At 41.5% G+C, this 17952-nt stretch overlaps 1 protein-coding gene across 4 annotated transcripts in view; it reads right to left on the reverse strand.

Annotated features, from left to right (window-relative positions):
* lrba (LPS responsive beige-like anchor protein) overlaps positions 1-17952 on the reverse strand; it is a 231454-nt gene that overhangs the window by 13242 nt on the left and 200260 nt on the right. For all 4 annotated transcript variants that reach the window (XM_034687798.1, XM_034687799.1, XM_034687797.1 and 1 more), the window contains 5 exons: positions 14787-14954; positions 7896-7985; positions 5551-5728; positions 3307-3372; positions 1275-1430 (listed from right to left, as the gene is read on the reverse strand). In XM_034687798.1, the coding sequence (XP_034543689.1) occupies positions 1275-1430; positions 3307-3372; positions 5551-5728; positions 7896-7985; positions 14787-14954 (658 nt within the window). The remainder of the gene's footprint in view (positions 1-1274; positions 1431-3306; positions 3373-5550; positions 5729-7895; positions 7986-14786; positions 14955-17952) is intronic.

A 17952-nucleotide genomic window follows, 5' to 3' on the forward strand; every position in this document is an offset into this window, starting at 1 on the left:
TTTGTTTTGTTCCACGTCCCTGTCAGCAGCCTTTGTTCATGTTGAAACTGAAGGTAAATAAGGTAATTAAAATAATATGTATGGATTAGACCTGCACTGTGATAGCTTTCGGTAATTAAGTTTAACTTAACTTGATCAAAACAATGAAGTCACACAATTCAACCTGAAAAATTACTCTGTTGAACTATCGCCGCTAACTCTAGGGATGTTTGCTTACATTAGCTGTTGACAGGAGGACATGTCTCAAAATAGCAACAAATATAAAGAGATAATAAAAGGATAAATATTTTGGAATTTACTGGCAAAGCTTTGCTACAATGCAAGACATTACAGTCATGCAGACGACATTACAAAAGCTGTTACCCCCTACTATGTTGTTCATAGTATACAGATTTGACTTCTTAGATCCCTGTTGGTAGTGGGGCAACAAATGAAAAGTCTGTCCTGAGGATGGTGCTAGAGGAAAGGCCCTGGAGTTTATTAACATTAATGAAAATGTTAAATAACACTCACAGAGTTGGCCCTTTACTGCAAACACTCACATCTTAAGTTTGATCATCTAATTTTTAGTGAAAATATATCATTGCAGTAAACTGAAGATACATACAAAGTGAAATTTACTAGCTGCATGAGAAGCTGTTTTTTTTATAAATTACAAGCATCTCAGGACGTATTTTTTTGTTTGTACTGTCATATTAGGACTTATCTTACGTGTACTAAGATGTTTTGATAAGAAATTAGTCAAACACACTTGGTTTGTACTTTGAATTGTTGCAATGTATTATGAATGTGCAAGGAAATTTCACTGCAATCCTTTAATTTGCCAGAATAATCATGCATTTTTAGTTAACATTTTGTTTTGCTCGATTGAGTATGAATGTACTGGGTGGATTTCGAAGCAACGTGCCCATTTTGATTATTTAATACATCCTGACATAACTCAGGATTCATGGCGTCATGTAACAGGAAGCAAATGGGAGAATTTGGGTTCAAATGTTTCTATGATTGGCTGAAGAGTTGAGACTTTCTGTATGACAAATATCATATAATGAAAAATACATTTACATTGACATCTGAGCAGAGTGAGAAATAAAAACATCAAAATACATCTGATGCCAACAGTTCTCAGTCGAGATATTTAGGAAGTATCAAATTTACTGCACATAGATCTGGGTCTTAACTTGGCAGTAATGTGGCTTAGATTAAGAAAGTCTGTAATGATGTCTTTCAATAGGAGACCTCAGTGGGAGTGGTCCACCATGACTAAACAGTACCTGAGTCAGTGGAGTAGATCCGGAAGCTCTTGTCCCAAAAGCCGCACAGCAGGGTGAAGCGGTTGTCGGCAGTGATGACGAAACACTGCGAGCTGATCTGGATGCTTTGATCGAGCAGGTCTGAGATCTGACGACGGTGACTGCCCACGTTACTGGCTGTAGAGGAGAGGGACAAAAATAAAATGAGTGAATGAAAAACATGCAGTTGGACATGTACAAATGTGCACTGAGAATATGATATCTAAGATAGAAACACAGTTTATAGTTAACATGTATCAAAGAGCTCACACCCCTGTACACACTGCTGGTTTCAGCCCACAGTGCAAAGAAGATTTGTGAGAGAATCCATAAAACATCCTGGAGGTTAAGTTTACAGGACTTCACATTTTCCGTGAGAGTCCAAGAGTCTGGTCTGAGTAATGACAGAGACAGTCTTCACAAAATGTGCACACCACTCAAGTCAGATCACACGCTGCAGATTCATCTCAGTGTGTAATTTAGCAAGTGCTCGGTTAGAGAGCTAATTTATTGGCATCTTTCTTTTCTGTAAGTGGAATCTTTTTTCTTGTCTAGAGTGATATGTCCATTGTGAAGTTTTTTGGGGGGGGGGTTGAGACACAAGCACTGAAGAACAGGTGTTGGAGGAGATTGTCTGTTACAGGGGGAAAAAATCGGAGAAAGTCCAGTGTTGCTGCTAGAAGTAATATTTCAACCCATTTTTAACATTTCCCAAAGCCGCAGCTGGCTCAACACTCATCCTCAATTTACTGTGTTTAGCTCAGGCTCCTCCTGGAATGCTAACAGTGTAAATATATTACTGACAAGCAGAGAGAAACCCTCTACCTCCCCCCTAAACACACACACGCACACCCAAGAACACAGAAATACATCATTCAGTACATTATTTATGCTCTGGTGTTAGAAATGACGACAATATGTGAGATTTGAGAAAACAACAAAGTCAAGTGATAAAACAAAAGAAACATATTTAACAATTACAAACTCCAATTAGCCTATAAAATGCGCTCTAAGTCACAAGCAGCATAGATCAACTATAAAGCCCTCATAAAACATATAACGAATGCATAAATACTGATGCAGGAACAGATATCTCTTTGATTCAGGCTGTTCATGAAGACAGTGATGGAGGGAAATACTGCACACACACACAACGATGAAAATGTAAGACTAAACCCTGGTTATTGTCAGCGGACAAATTTCAAAAAAATGTGTGGAAACAGTCTTGGGAGACAAGAATTGACCACAACATTCACAGAGAATGAACAGCCATCCTTGCGGATGTGCGTGCAGCTGTGAGAGAGGCTGCAGGGAAGCAACGGAGGCTAGAGCAGAAAGAAGTGGCTCCTCTCTCCGTGCTCCACCAGCGCATCCCATACATCACCGCGGCTCGGCACTCTTCTCCTGCTCATCAACAAGTCGTGAAGGATGAGAGGCGCCCATATTGTCCTGACAGCCGTCCGCGGTGCATTCTCAATCACACATTATTACCACATTCATATTCATTTCGATTGACACGCGTCCTTTCCCTCCGCTCAAATTAAACCAAAGAGGATGCAGAAAGGGAGGGAGGGAGGGGACGACGGAGGGGGAAGAGAGAGGGGGGAGTTGATGATGAAATGCCGGCCCAGGCCACAGCTCATTGCATTCCAATTTGCATGCAAATGGTTTAGTGTGAGAGCAGGGCTTATATCATGAGGAGCGAACCGGGGCAGCGGCTGAGAAACAACTCTGATCTACTGTCCAGGGACACGGCAGCGCATGCCGCCATGAGTCACCAAGACGCTAGCGGAATCATACACAAATCTACATGAAAAGAAATTATTTCATGCATATATGAGCTCCCGCTATGTAAGAAATCCTCGTGTATGTGTGTGTGTGTGTGTGTGTGTGTGTGTGTGTGTGTGTGCGTGCGTGCGTGCGTGCGTGCGTGCGTGCGTGCGTGCGTGCGTGCGTGCGTGCGTGCGTGTGTGTGTGTGTGTGGACTCTTTTACAGTGTTAAACGACAGCATACCTATCAGAGGGTCAATTTCCACTGGAAGTTGGTACTGCTGGTCCTGCACCGTTGAGCTCTGATGACCTGACAAAACAGAAGACAGATTGGATTAATATTGTAATCATGTGACCTTGTGGAGTAGAAGCTGGCTCTCACTTTATTATAACACAGTGGAAACTATAACCATAAAGCCAGTGTCACCTGCCAGCCCAACCTTCTCCTGCAAAACCAGACATTGATTATGGAAAAAGCTTCCAAGGCCACAGCGGGTGTGATGCTATTGCTAACTTCAAGCTTCACCAAGTCACTTTAGCTATTAGCAGCTAATATATTTTGGTGATCTAACCCCTAATATGGTATCCACAGTGGTAAAGTGTAAACAAAAGACCTAAAATAGAATGTTTACCAACCTTGAGCAATCAATGCTGTCCAAACATTAAAGCTAATGAGATGTAAAGATGCTATGCATGATTACTTTCAGAATAACTCAACAGCTGGAGTTAGTCAAGTTGCTGATAATCTGACAGAACTAAACATGACATATTTAATCCCCGAATATGTTCAGTTTATGACAATGAAACAACACAGATTTCTAGGATTTTCAGTATGGCAGATATTTTGAATTTGAACCCTTTTCGTATGACTGTAAACAATCTTCATTTTCATCATAAATCATTCATCATTCTTAAATACATAACTTATCAACTTTGAAACCTGTGAAATGTTACAAAAATATTCAAAGATCAAGATGGCTTCTGCCTTATTTATCTCGCAAGATTATCAGTAAAAAAGTATATGAGAGTCAATGATCAGAATATCATAAGAGCTAGTCTGTGAAGGTTCTCAGTCATCCAGGTCATGGTAATCCAAAGCTTGATCCATAAGGCAACAGGACTGGTAGAAATTCTTGAAGACGTTTCACCTCTCATCCCAAAGGCTTCTTCAGTCCTGACCAGACTGGGGAAGAGCTAGAAAATATAAGCCTCTAACAGTAGTGAGTGTGTCCAGGTAGTCACAAAAGGGTCCTACTTAGTCCTACTTAGGACCCTTTTGTGACTACCTGGACACACCCACGTTTCTACCAGTCCAGTTGCCTTACGGATCAAGCTTTGGATCACAAGAGCTAGGTTAATCTAAGTTTTGTGAGGTCCATTTGGACCTTCTTGCCCAAAATTGATCTAAGGTCAGTTAACTGAATCTTCTTGACAAGAAAAAATTATGATAATACTGTGGGCAAAAAATGTCAATCTTCAGTCCATTGATTGGTTGGCATAAAGGCTCTGTATCAGCAAGAATGTCGTGATGCAATACATCTAAGGATACAGGTATTATGTGTGTTGCAATATATTGTCAAACTGTAAGATGGTGGTTTGGTGCAAATAATATTTTAGGAAACTTGTCAGAGTGAGATAGTTACACAACTATGCTTAAATCTCAGTAATGGAGGTTTATATATTTATGCAGCCAGACCAACTGAATCTGTATTAATTGGATTCCCTCTAGCATCAGGTATCAAATCAAACGTGTTGTTTCTAAGGTAAAGACACAGTATCAGAAAACATGATATCTCAGTACTCAGCTGTACTGATATTTGTACAGCTCTAGTTTGCATGTGACCTGCTAAATGAACCTGTGTAAGTGCATGACTTTCCATTTATATTTTCTATCCACTCCAACAGCCACATGAAGACTCCAGTAAAGTCAAGCAATTAAGCACCAACTTCTGCACAGCCCCCGTCTTGTTTATTACACCAGCTCACTAAACCAATTAGGTTAATCAGTCTGGTCTTTGGTGCGCATGGATGAGGTTGAGTGTACTGAAAACAAATCAGTCCTCATCCTCGTAAATTCAGAGACATCATATCTGATGTTATTTCGGGGGGCAGAATGGGTGTTGGATAAATAAGGGTTTCTGTTTTGAAAGGCTGATGTATGGAGGTGGACGTGAGACCTAATGCTGGCTGCTGCAAGTGTCACATTTGATACTGCTATCAAGGAGACACAGTCAACTGTCTCCCAAATCAATGTCCACCGAACGGAGACGAGACGGGTCAGCTGCCTGAGAGAAATTAGAAACTGTGGAGGAGAGGAGTGAACTGAGGAATTATATATAGAAATATAAAATGTTTCCTCGGTAGGAACAGAATATTTTTTCATCTCCTTTTAATTTGAAGTAAGGAAAATCTGAGAACAAATACTTCCACTGAATCACATCTTTCAGGGAATGAATTCATACAAACACACGAGTACAAATGTCTTTACCTGTCAGGCCGTGCCACTTGTTGACAGCAAAGAGGCGGTTTGCAGTGACAGTGATGATGGCGGGTGATGTCAGACCCGGCTGGGTGTTTGCAGCCACGTGAGTCACGGGAGAGTTTGAGGGGAACTTCAGCACCATGATAACATCCTGCTGCATCTGCTCCGTAAACATCATCGGGGTCTGCAGGAGAAGATACTGTTCAGGCCCCCGTGGGATGAGCAACGCAGATATGGAGCGCCACGCGAAGAGTGAGAGCAAGAGTGAAGACGAGTGAAGAAGCCAGCCAGTGTTACAAAAAAACAGAGGGAGAGGCAGGAAAAAAGAAGGAAAAGAAAAAGTTAGGAAGTCTGAGCAGGAGAGCAGAGAGCAGCAAACTAGCATTTCAGGAAAGAAGAAAATGGGTGAGAAGAAGGATCACAGCCAAGATAATTAAGAGGACAGGATCTTGAAAAAGGCAAAATCAATATCGTCTAATAAAAAAGAAGTGTTTAAAAAAACTCTAAAAATAACCATTTAAAGATCCTTCTCACTCTGTGAAATGTGTGTTCATTGGACAGACTGATGTAAAGGCAGAGTTCAACTCCAGAAATCATTTTCACGTTCCTCTGATGTGTGCTTAAGAGCATGGACAGGGAACAAAATTGACTTGTCCCTGAAATATTCTTGTGTCTTTAAAGAGAGCTGATGTGCTTTAAAGAAATTGTACAAAGTATTGAACTACTTTTACAGTAAAAACCAACCAAACAAAACATATATCCTTTAAGAATCTATGATTTAAGTGTCTTAGTGAAGGATCTTTAATTACCAGATCACTCAGTGCTGTTGGCTGACACTTTAGGACTAAAACCTGCTTGTAACACTTTGGTTCAATTTGATTTTTACAAATTCACAATTCTGTTGTTTTTTCTGTAAATATGACTCAAATTGAGGTTTTCCAAACGGACTAAACCGACCAGTGGACATGAATCCAGGTCCAGCAAATATTTAGTTTTAGTTCTGAGTGGTATATGAAAAAAATGAGTCAATTCTGAAAAAGAAAAGTTTTCAAACAGTTATTCACATCAACATTTAGTCGTGTTATTGTCCTTGGATTGTCTAATCCATGAAAATGGACTTTAATTTCTGATGACGTTTACAATAGGTATGAAATGTTCTTGAGGTTTAACTTTTTACTAATACCTCCAAAGTATTAACAACCAACCTCTGCAGTCATAACAAAAACAGGGGATTTGACTGACTCATCATGCTGTCCCAGGCTAGACAGCAGCTTCTATAGAGCCATTTGCAGACTGTTTGTATTTAACAGCTCTAAGACAGAGCCATTTTCCTGCTTGCATGTGAAGAAGAGGAACATCAGTGTTAACATCAGGAATAGACCTGAGTAAATCCGGTGTGTCTGACAGCTAACCAGACGCACTGACAGTATCATTACCACCGGCATGTGCGGATGCCGACACTCTGACAACACACTCACATGAGAGAGGATGGAGAGAAAGTGGAGAGCAAGAACATGTAAAATCAAAGAGGACAGGGCGTTCTAGAGGAACATGGAGAGGAGGAGGAGGAGGAGGAGGAGGGGAAGAAATGTGACTGAATATTATGTTTGAAAACTATATGTGTGCAGAGTGAAAATAAAAACATTACATAGGAATTTGCCCATAAGTGAGGCGCATTCAAAGCCCCAGTCTGAGTTTGTGTCTGAGTGTGCATGTGTGCGCTGGGTGGTGGTCTACAGCCAGCTGTCAGCGCCACAGGGACACCACACTAATAGGGACTCATGGGGCCTTGGGTCCATCACAGGCAGGCATGCTGACTGCACTCCTTGGCCCTTAAAAAGCCGTCACTTCAGAGCTGCTGTTCATTTCTCTCTTTGGCTGATCTCCTTTGCCTCCAGCTCAGGTAGAAAGTCTGGCTCGGACCCAGGTTTCCAGCACAAAGCTGTGCCTTTGCCCGGCATACCTCTTACTAAACACACATGCACACAAACGCTTGTGATCTGTCCTTTTCATGCACACCTTGCTAATGATGAGAGAGGAGATGCTTTCAAACCCAGGATTTTATTTTCCCACAGTTGCAGACGGATAAGGAGAAGACAGGAGGGAAATACAGGATGAAAAGAGTGAGTCAGAAACGGAAAAGAAGAGCTTTATGAGGCAAAGCAGAGCGCTAACGCTGAGGCTCACCAGAAGTCGGAGATAGCATTAAACAGGCAGCACAATAGTTGATAAGGTAGATCTGTTGGCAGCTGACCCCATATTACATCATGATATGTTAAACTGAGGGCTTGCAGGTTTAGTCTTTTTTTTCTCCATGATGATGTTTGCATGCATGTGAATACATCACTCACCACTTGCATGGCTGAGCTTCGAGGTGGGTGTGGCTCGATGAGCAGCTGGCAGGGGGTCTGTCCAAAACTCCTGATTTGAGACTCCACAGCCTGAGGTTAGAAAAAAAAGAGAGGGAGGAGAGGGGAGAAAAGAAAAGAGATGAGCAGAACGTTGAAAGAAACATTGTAATAGTTACATGGTTATCATATCATTAAATACAAGTTACATAATCTAGCAATGGGCTTCAGTAAAGAGCTATACAAGATCATATTACACTTTTTTACATGGCAAATATCAATCAGCATTTCTTATTCATCAATTGATAGATATTGCTGCACATTATATTTTACACAAACAGATTGAATAAAGTCATGAAGATGTATTTGTTTAAAAATGGTGTGAAACAGGTAAAGATCTTCATGAATGGATACCTTTGTAACAGGTAAATAAAAACCTGGTTGACAAGTTTTAGCTGTCCTAAAGTTTATACAGTCAAACTGCTATTTTATTGTGTTATAACACAATGCTTAAAAACTACTGTGTATCAAGTCAAAAATCACAAAAAGATGAGTACAAAGCATGTCTCACACACTCTCACACACACACAGGCTAATTTATCGTCCACAACCACACACAGAATCAGAGGCGGGCTGGGACGGGCGGGCTTGTAGGCTGGTTAGATGGTGTTAATGAAGAGGTATAGGACCATAAATGTCAGAGCAGACGCCGGCCCAGCAGCCCCTGGACATCATCACACTGCTCACTGTCAGGACAGCTAGCACGGGATGTGACACACCCACAGCACAGGCAGACACCAATACTCTACACTGAAAGATTTACTTTATCCAGGATGGTTCTTATTCGTGACTTTTATTGGTTACTTTTCTGTGTGGATTTTTAAATCAGTAAATAGGTCAAATTGTGAACAGACCACGTTTTTTTATTTTCTGACCCACAGTCTAAAACTCAATAACGTTCAGTTTACATTCCACTAAACAAATAAAAACAGGAAAATCAAATGCTTACAGAATGCTTACAGTACACAGCAAACACACTAAAGACCACAGAAAGGTGCAGGCGCTTGGAAAAACAGAATCACAAACAAGTAAAAAGAAAGTTTCTAGCATTCGGAAAACAAAAGTAAACAGGATACGCTTCAGTGGGACTTTGTAAAACATTTTAAGAAGAAACTGAAGGGAGTAAGAAAATCTATCACACAGTGTGATGGATGGTTTATGAAAAGGGACAGGCAGGGAGAAAATGGCCGACGCAGAATTATGACAGAGCCGTCAGTGTGTTGGTGTGTGCTGTGACTAGCTGTGTGGGAGTGACAGCTTGTGTGTGTAGGCTGAGAGGTCTGAGCCTGACTTGGCGAGGCCTGTGAGAATGAGCTCATGGTCGAGGCCTGCAAATGGTATTTCCATGAGAAAAAGGTTGGGAAGTTTGCAAAGTCATATCCATTGTCTGAAACTAAGCAGAGAGCAGAGGGACTCGGAGGAGAGGGAGGGATCTTCACTGTCCACTGTGAGGTAGTATCAGCTTTTTTACTGCCAAGAATCATACAACAAATGATTCTATATGAGGATTTCTGCGTGTGATTTTAGAACAAAATTACCAAGGAGATCATATCCATCTCAGTCTCCTACTTAAAAGTCAGTTCTCTCATTACCTCAATTTCAAGCTCTCTTTCTTTGATTTTTTTGCTTATTTTGCACTTTCTTTTGCTTTCCCTGCTTTACCTTTCATAATCTTTCTCTTTTTGTCAAAAGTAGAAAAGGCTCAAATCATCCTCAGTGTAAATTCTGCTTTGTTAATAATAAATTATAAATGAGGTAAAAAAAAAAAAAATACACAGATGGAGTGCTTCCCGGAGCCAAATAGTGAAGGTTTGAGGTGCTCTTTGGATTTTGGATACATGTAGTCACAAAGTCACGTAGCAATAATATCCCAATGGAACTCTTTATTCTCAAAGCATGGTCATTTACACCTTCAAACTAACTCCCACATGTTTTGGCAATCAAGCCCTCATCTTCATCATTTCCTTTTGTTTGAAAAGAGAGAGCCATTGAGCTTTTCTTGTTTTCTTTTAAAACACTATGAACCTCTGATTTCATGATATTACTCTTCATGCAACAGAAAAGGGAAAAGATGCCTCTTTTTGTTGATGAAGTTACAATGAAAGCAATCTTAACTAGATTTAATGTCCACATTTCAAAGTGTGATTTGTTGTAAAAACTCAAGGGTAGCACCAGTGAAGCCAGTGTTGTGGTTTGGTGCCTTCAGAAAGACAGAGTTTAAAAAAGTTTTCTCAAACACAGTGGTTTTCGTGTCTGAATCAAAACTGTATTTTCTGAGAGCTCACGCAAATGTAAACACATGCATGTCTGCAAGAATGCAACTTCTGGAAGATTAGCCTCCATAATCCAGGTGTGTAGTAGTGAGAGTAAGCTGGATCTAAATGCTTTTAAACAAAGCCTCATGTGCATTCAGTGACGTTAAAGAGTAAAACACCTCCGACGTGACCTCATCCCTGATAATGACAGAGAATCTCAACATTTTCCATCTCAGCTGCAGTGAGTCTGTTCAGGAAAGGACATCAGTGCATCATTCAAGGTCAGAGAGCCTCCCCTCTCCTCGGCCTATGGAGCGGAGCATTTTGCTTAAGCTAATGTGAGGAAGACACTCTTCAAAGCCACTCAACCTATCTTCATTAAGTTCAGCTCTGACATTTATGAGGCTGAGGGACGTCAGAAAGTGTCTGAGTCTAGGTCAGCCTGTCCTCTTCCTATGTGCCAATGCAATGCTCAGGTGATTATATGAGGGGCCATCGCAAAGGCCAATCTCTTTTGGGGGCACTGGCCCGTGTCTGATGAAGGTTTTCTATATTCTATACATTTAAATGGCTGAGACGCCCTCTGCTCTGATGTCCCAGCATGCCCTTTGATTTACTCAGCCCCTTGACAAGATGGATCTCCATGTAAAACATGCCACTTTTATGCAAATCGACTCAACAATGCTCGCTCTATGAATAGAATAAAAGAATAACTACAATGGCCTTGTGTTTTTGACAAGCAGCAAGGCGGTGTGCTCGGCTTTAGACGTCCATACTCCAATATTTAATTAAATACAGCAAAGGGCAGATCATCCAAAGCAAATAAACCACTGGGCCTTTTGTATGGTGAGTGACTTTGGCTGAGCGTCAAAGCAGGTTCACTCGCGTGGGTATATTTCCCGTCTTCTGCCGAATTACGCAAACGCTGTACAATTCAGACAGGGTTCTGTGTTTTGTCGCTGGTGTGAGAGGCTTTGGGATTTTCCATAATCACATGTGAAAGAGGGGAAGCCCTGCACAACGATGAGAAGGCAACACAGGGTGTTTCTCTTTATACACTGGGAGGCAACACAGATGTGCATGCATGCCATGCACCCGAGTGAACACGCACACATCAATGCGCCTGCAGACACACAGTTCTCTTAGAGAGAGGGGAGAGGGGGTGAGTTTTGACTTGCGGTGGAGGCAGGACAGGAAGTAATCATGGTTTTGAAAAACACAGCAGTGGCCTCTGCAGCGTTCCCTAATCTGTGTTGAGATATTCCAAACTCTCTCCCAGAACAGAAATGCACACATAAACACACAGCCGTGTGCATTTATGCTGATGAGTACACATAAATATACAAAGGTTCACACATGCCAATGGACGCATGTATACATACAAATGTGTATGTACAAACATATCAAAGTATAATCAACACAAAACTCATGAATGTTCGTAGGTATAGGTGTGTGTGAGTGAACTTAGGTTTGGCTGGGTGGGAGTAAGTGGCTGCCAAACAGCTCTGCAGGAAAACAGAAGTCTCCAGCCCAATATACCAACCTATTCCCACCAAAACATACACACACACACGAGCGTCTGTGACCCATCCCCCTGACAATGAACAGCCGCGGGGCCTGTCCTAATGCAGCCAAGCCTGGCCCAGACCACAGCTCAGGCAGAAACAGTTGTCACTCAGTAATGGCGGTCTCTGGGGACGTTTTCAGACCCAAAAGCCCTCCGTCTCAAAGCTCCTGCAGCTCTCAGCCACCCCCAGCGCCCAGCAGTGACGAGGCCCAGGCCTGGAACTCTGTTTCCACCTTCTGCACAGAGAGGGCACGCTTCCTTCCGCACAAACACAGTTGAAGGAGAGCCTGGGCTTAGCTCACAGGGATAACGCTGCTTTGGTTTATTTAACTAATTAAAACGCTCAGACGGAGGGTGTTTCAGAAGGTGACAGCCAGCAGATTGGACTCACAGCATCAGAGGGAAAAAAGGAGGAGAGAACCACAAACTTTCACTTGTATTCTCTGGAGAGGTTTTTGTTTTATTAATTATGTGCACTTCTTGATGCTGAAATCTTAAATCTTAAATCTATTAAAACATTAATGATATATTGAAGTGTAATATGTGGAGAAAACAAGTTTAAACATTTTTACATTTTGTGTATGATAATGTCACGCACTGCTTAGTTTGCAAGAAAAACAATAGCATTTTTTCTATCTTGTGCTACAAAACAATACAAAAATACCAATCTAATCGTGTGCCTGAGCTTTCAACTCCAATGTGAGAAATTAACCTTAAATGCACAAGTCAAGTTCTGTTGTTGTTTATTCAAATGCGATAGAACTAATGATTATTTGAGAGTAAAATACTGCTGTGAAGATTAATGGTTCACTGTAAAATCTCCATATATCCTAAATCTACATTCCTATAGTGTTATTTCAGTGCTATTCATCGTCCATATACCGGCCTCTAAAGGGGTCCTGTATGTGTGTGTTGATTTATCAACCTCATTGTCACTGGAACAGCTTGGTCCACTGGTGATCCAATTTTGCGGTTGTGTGTTAACCAGATGAATGGGTAATGAATGGGCTGGGTGTGTAAAATGGCCGGTGCACCCTGGAAATGAATCTGCATGTGTGTGTGTGTGTGTGTGTGTGTGTGTGTGTGTGTGTGTGTGTGTGTGTGTGTGTGTGTGTGTGTGTGTGTGTGTGTGTGTGTGTGTGTGTGTGTGTGTGTAGCTAAAGGCCAAAGCACATCTGGATGGGAATTGGGGTGAATGGGGTGATAAATCAAAGATCTGCCCCTGGTGCCCGTGATTCTCCAGTCACTGAGCATGAAGGGCAGCAGAACAGTGGAGGCGAGAGGCTGCCGGGCTGATATCCTCTGAACTCATCTCTGCTCACACAGACACGCTGTGACGAGCACTGCTTTAAAGCTCATTTTGATCATAATTCAACCTTTTTTTTTTATCAATTTGTCTATATCTGAATGAATAATCACAATTTGATTGGCTAGTACATGAATTGCTTAGATTTGGTTGCAAAGCTTGGATTCTATATGACCAGAATGAAAGCTGCAAGCAACACAACCAGTCAGACAAACAGGGCCTGTGTCTATTTACACAATTTTTTATACTGGCAGCACCCACAACCTCAATTTCAGAGCGCCTCTCACTGGCGATTACTGCTGCTTGGTTATGAAAGTTGTCACATGGCACTTCATTTTCTCTCTGTAGGATCTGTTAGGTGTGTTTTAAAACACTTTGCATGGTTCAAATTTCATAAACAAAGCAATACCAATTTACAGAGAATACAGTCCTTGCCCTAACAGTGGCTTGTTCAACTACAGGCATCGACCCTCTGCTGCATGTCATCCCTCCACTCTCTACACCCCACTTTCCTTGTCTCTCTTCAGCTGTCTTATCTAATTAAGGCCAAAGAGTTAAACTTGTTTTGTGGCTTTGGCAGCAATCCTAGACCTGAAGAGTGTACCCTTGAAAAAACAGGTTTGGGTTATCATATGCTTTCTGACTTCCGTAATTGTTTTTTTTATTTTGATTGGTCGGTCATGAGGATGTGACATTGAAGAACACGGCAGTGTTCCAAAAGTTGAGCTATTTTCAACGAAGAATGCTCTGTGCAGTGGGGCGCCAGTGGCCTAGCGGCCTAAGCACGCCCCATATACAGAGGATATAGTCCTCGTCCCATAGGTCGCTGGCTCGACTCCCAGTTGCGACCATTTTCTACATGTCTTCACCCATTCTCTGCTCCCCACATATCCTGTCTGTCTTCAGCTGTCCTATTGATAAAAGTGAAAAGACCCCCCATAATGGGTTAAAAAAAACTTGTAGTCTTGCCAACTGCAAAATGTTTGTAGATCTGCAGAATAACTTAGCTCTATGTAAAACTGAAATTGTCCAAACTAAGAAACAAGTTGTTTTAAATTAAATTAGATCTAAGGAGATATGTTCTCACCTGCTCTGTCACTTCAGCAAGACAGAATCAAAAGAGGAGCTGTGACACTTGAAACAAATGAAACCTAGCTGTCTAAAAGGCTGATGGGAGCTGGGTCAACTGGTCTGCTGCTGGCTAGCTGCCTCGAACAGCTGATTTGTTTGTCTTCATTGCATTTTGTGTTTTGGCTGTCTGCTTTTGGGCAGGTTAGTGTGTTAGCTTGTGTGTGCAGCAGCTCAAAGTGAAGACGATGAATAATGAATGTAAGCCAAGGAGGAGGCTTTGAGGCGTTAAAGTGGAGCACTTGGTGGAGTGCTTTCAAAGGTAACACAGGAGGGGGAAATGCTTTGTTCAGCAAAACCTGCCAGGAGATTGTTAGCTTAGCTCTCTTGTGTCGTTGTACAACCAATTTAACATGGCTAATGGCATCAAAAATATCCCTGGAATACAGACAGAGCAAATGGACAGATGCTTTTGTGATATAGTCAGATTAAGGATCCATCAGAGAGTGCTAACGCTTACTTACTGTGAAATGCAGTTTTTTCACTCTGTCAGCATTATCTGCCAGAGGAGTAAATCAGCAGTGTAGTAAACACATAATATGTGTGTTAGTTTGTGTGTATACATGTATCAGCCTCACCTCTCTGAGCATGGGGTCATTGATGGAGCTCAGGTTGACTGCACCTTCGTAGGTCAGATAATAGAAAACATTGAGGGCTCTGATGGCTTCAGGTCCCTGCTGCTTGTAGCCAAAGATCAGATCGATCCATTGGTGGAGCTGGCAGGACACAAACTCGCTCTCCAGAGCCTGAAAAAGAAAGAGAGAACAGAGGGATGTGAGTGCTGTGAATATTCACACCATATTCAAACCAAACCCTGCTTTAGAAACATGTCTCTCATCCCATTACTGAGCAGCAGTTTTCACTAATGCCCCTCAAAGATGAATCCTCAGAGAAAGAAGAGTACGCCGCTAATCCTGTCTGCGAAAGAACCTGCCAATGATTCCTGTAATGAGCAAAAAGCTGAGTAAAGACATATCGGATCAGATGGGGGCATCAAAACATAAGAGAACTCTTGCAGTTCATCGGGGAGTCGTTCAAGCCTCTGTCTTTGTTCTTTTCTCCGCTGGTTGTGGGCGGATAAGAGCACCGTGTTGCTTCTCTGCATTGCCATAACGCTAAAACACAAGCCGTTTTCTCTCCTCATTAGCCGGCAAAGGAGGGAAAAAACATTTATGGTTTCCTCATAAAAACAGGCAATTGTGTTAATTTGTGTAAAGCTGTCGGCTCACAAAAGCCCTCTAAACACGACCAAATTAGAATGAGGCAGCCCCTGATTGTCATTGCTGCCTTGTGTCACATTAATTTGTGACAAAACATTAGCCTGTGCTTCACTTAAATGGCAATTTATATCATTTAAATTTTTACTGCGCAGACCAACGCATCCCTCACTTAAATGTGACTTTCTGACAGCTCATTCTGCATCTAATTCTCCCCTGCTCGCTTAATTACAACTTTTAATCAGGCAGGAGAGCTCGGGTACAAAGAGGAGACTGTGTGCGGCTGAGGTTTGATGGTGTTTTTACTGCAACTTGAGCATGGCCTTGATTTTTTTTCTTCTGCTGTTACAAATTCAGTAATCTGAACTTATTTGAAGCTTAACGAGAGGAACATGAATAACACAATACAGGAATCGTGAACATTGCTTCTTGGAGGGAAAAAAGGCTTTAGCAGACGGAGGTTGGAATCACCTTTTATGGCTGAGTACAAAACTGCTTCCACATGATCAAATGTATTTAAACATGAGAGATATTTTTAAGATAGCTGGCAAATGTCAAAATAAAAATATAATTTGAGTGTGCGCTGAAGGAAAATATCATGCATACTGCAAGTTTATCAGTTTTCCTTCGTCATGCAAGATATTTGAATGATTCCCTTCATGTGAATATTGCTAACTATCTAAGATAAGTCTAATATAAGTTTATAGTATACTTGCTATATATATATATTTCTCAGTGTTTCCACATCTTGGGAGTATGGAGGAAGATTAGGGCCACTGGAAGAAAAAATTAAGGTGTATATTTTTTCTAATTCTGAGATTAAAGTCAAAATTCTGACTTTTTTTTCTCTGAATCCTGACTTTAATCTCAGAATAAAAATATAGCACCTCATTTTTTTCCCCAGTGGCCCTAATCCTCTTTGGTATGGAAATTATGTGCTTGAGATAGAGTTTTTGGTTGATTGCTTTGACATGTTTATCACCCTACACAGGTTGGATTGTTAACCACGCCTTTAATTATAAAGCCTGTCAGCCCTTTAGTTTACAGCATGTATACGGCTGTGGTTGTTCTTCAGCATTTAGATCTGATGAAGATCCGAGTAAACATTTCCATCTAAGTAACATTGTGGTTTTGAGTCCAGGCATTATTCTGCAGGAAGAATCATCAGGAACGCCTGGTCTACCTAGAACTCCTGTTTGCTCATTATCTGATTGGATACACATATAATGAGATTTTTGAGCAATGCAAGAAAAAAACAACTGAAAGAAAAATTTGCGTTGGCATCTGTGCTGGCAGCACTTTTATCATATGTTCTAGCACTGACAGTGGTATATTCAAGCAAACTCTATATTCAGGGTGGTCTGGTTCACAGCCTTTTTGTCACATGTATAAAATGGATTGGTGTACACTGTGCGTTTATGGTTGTTACACACATTGGCTTTTCGGACACTGCCCCACTTAAATGCAATCACTGTTCTGAGAGCTGTAGACTTGACAAATCTAGCATTTGGAGAGAGATCTGTCTGACTCGCTTGACAATATTTTCTGTCAAAGGCTGAACTATGGGGTAATGATAACATAAAACTAAGCTAACATTTAGTACTAAGATGAAACAGAACACCCCTACAGTCTTACACCGTCTAGACTCCATGTCTGTCTGTCCCTCTTGTAGCAGCATGTTCACACAGAGTTGAGTGTGTTTAAAGGCTTGTGTCATAAGGCAGTCCTTTTTATTAATGTTACATTATAAGCCAGGGAACCCTCTTTATTCAAACTCACTCTAATAGCAGGCTGTCTGGGGTTCACTCATGTGTGTGGGTGTGTGTGCGTGTGTGTGAGTGAGAGATCAGTTCATTATGCATTGGGATTGACCTTTGACGTGCCCTATCTACTGTCAATCAGCATAGGGAAACAAAGAGCAGCCATGTTATTGCTGCGCTCTCTCCAGAGGCCCGCCTTTATGGAAATCCCTGGCATGAAGGAAAGGTAAGAGAGAGACTGAATAAGTGAGAGTGTGCAGATGTGTGTGAGCTATGTCTGCATTTTAAGTTAACAGATGTGTATGATGTTATACGTTTGGTCTGTCACTGTCATTGTCTGACAAAGCCTTAGGTGGACAATGTAACTTAAGATGGGTGCAGGAATTAAACCATAGTGGATTACATGCCTTCTACTAATACATTTATATCCTTACATATTATACTCCTTATAGCCTCATAACCACCTAATGAGAGAACACATTTCACCCATTTTAAAATCACTTCACTGGCTCCCAGTCCATTTTAGAATTTATTTTAAAATGATGGTGCTGACTTTTAAAGCTCGTAGGGGGTCAGCTCCAGACTACATTGCTGATCTCTTGACTCCCTACGAGCCATCATGTAACCTCAGATCCTTCGGTAGGTCTTTACTAACTATTCCACGCTCAAACAGAAAAACCAAGGGTGATCGAGCATTTTCTGTTCATGCCCCTAAGCTGTGGAATGACCTGCCGGAGGATATCAGGGAAGCCGTCACACTGTTGTCT

Source organism: Notolabrus celidotus, chromosome 7 (genome assembly GCF_009762535.1).
Source record: "Notolabrus celidotus isolate fNotCel1 chromosome 7, fNotCel1.pri, whole genome shotgun sequence".
NCBI classification, from domain to species: domain Eukaryota; kingdom Metazoa; phylum Chordata; class Actinopteri; order Labriformes; family Labridae; genus Notolabrus; species Notolabrus celidotus.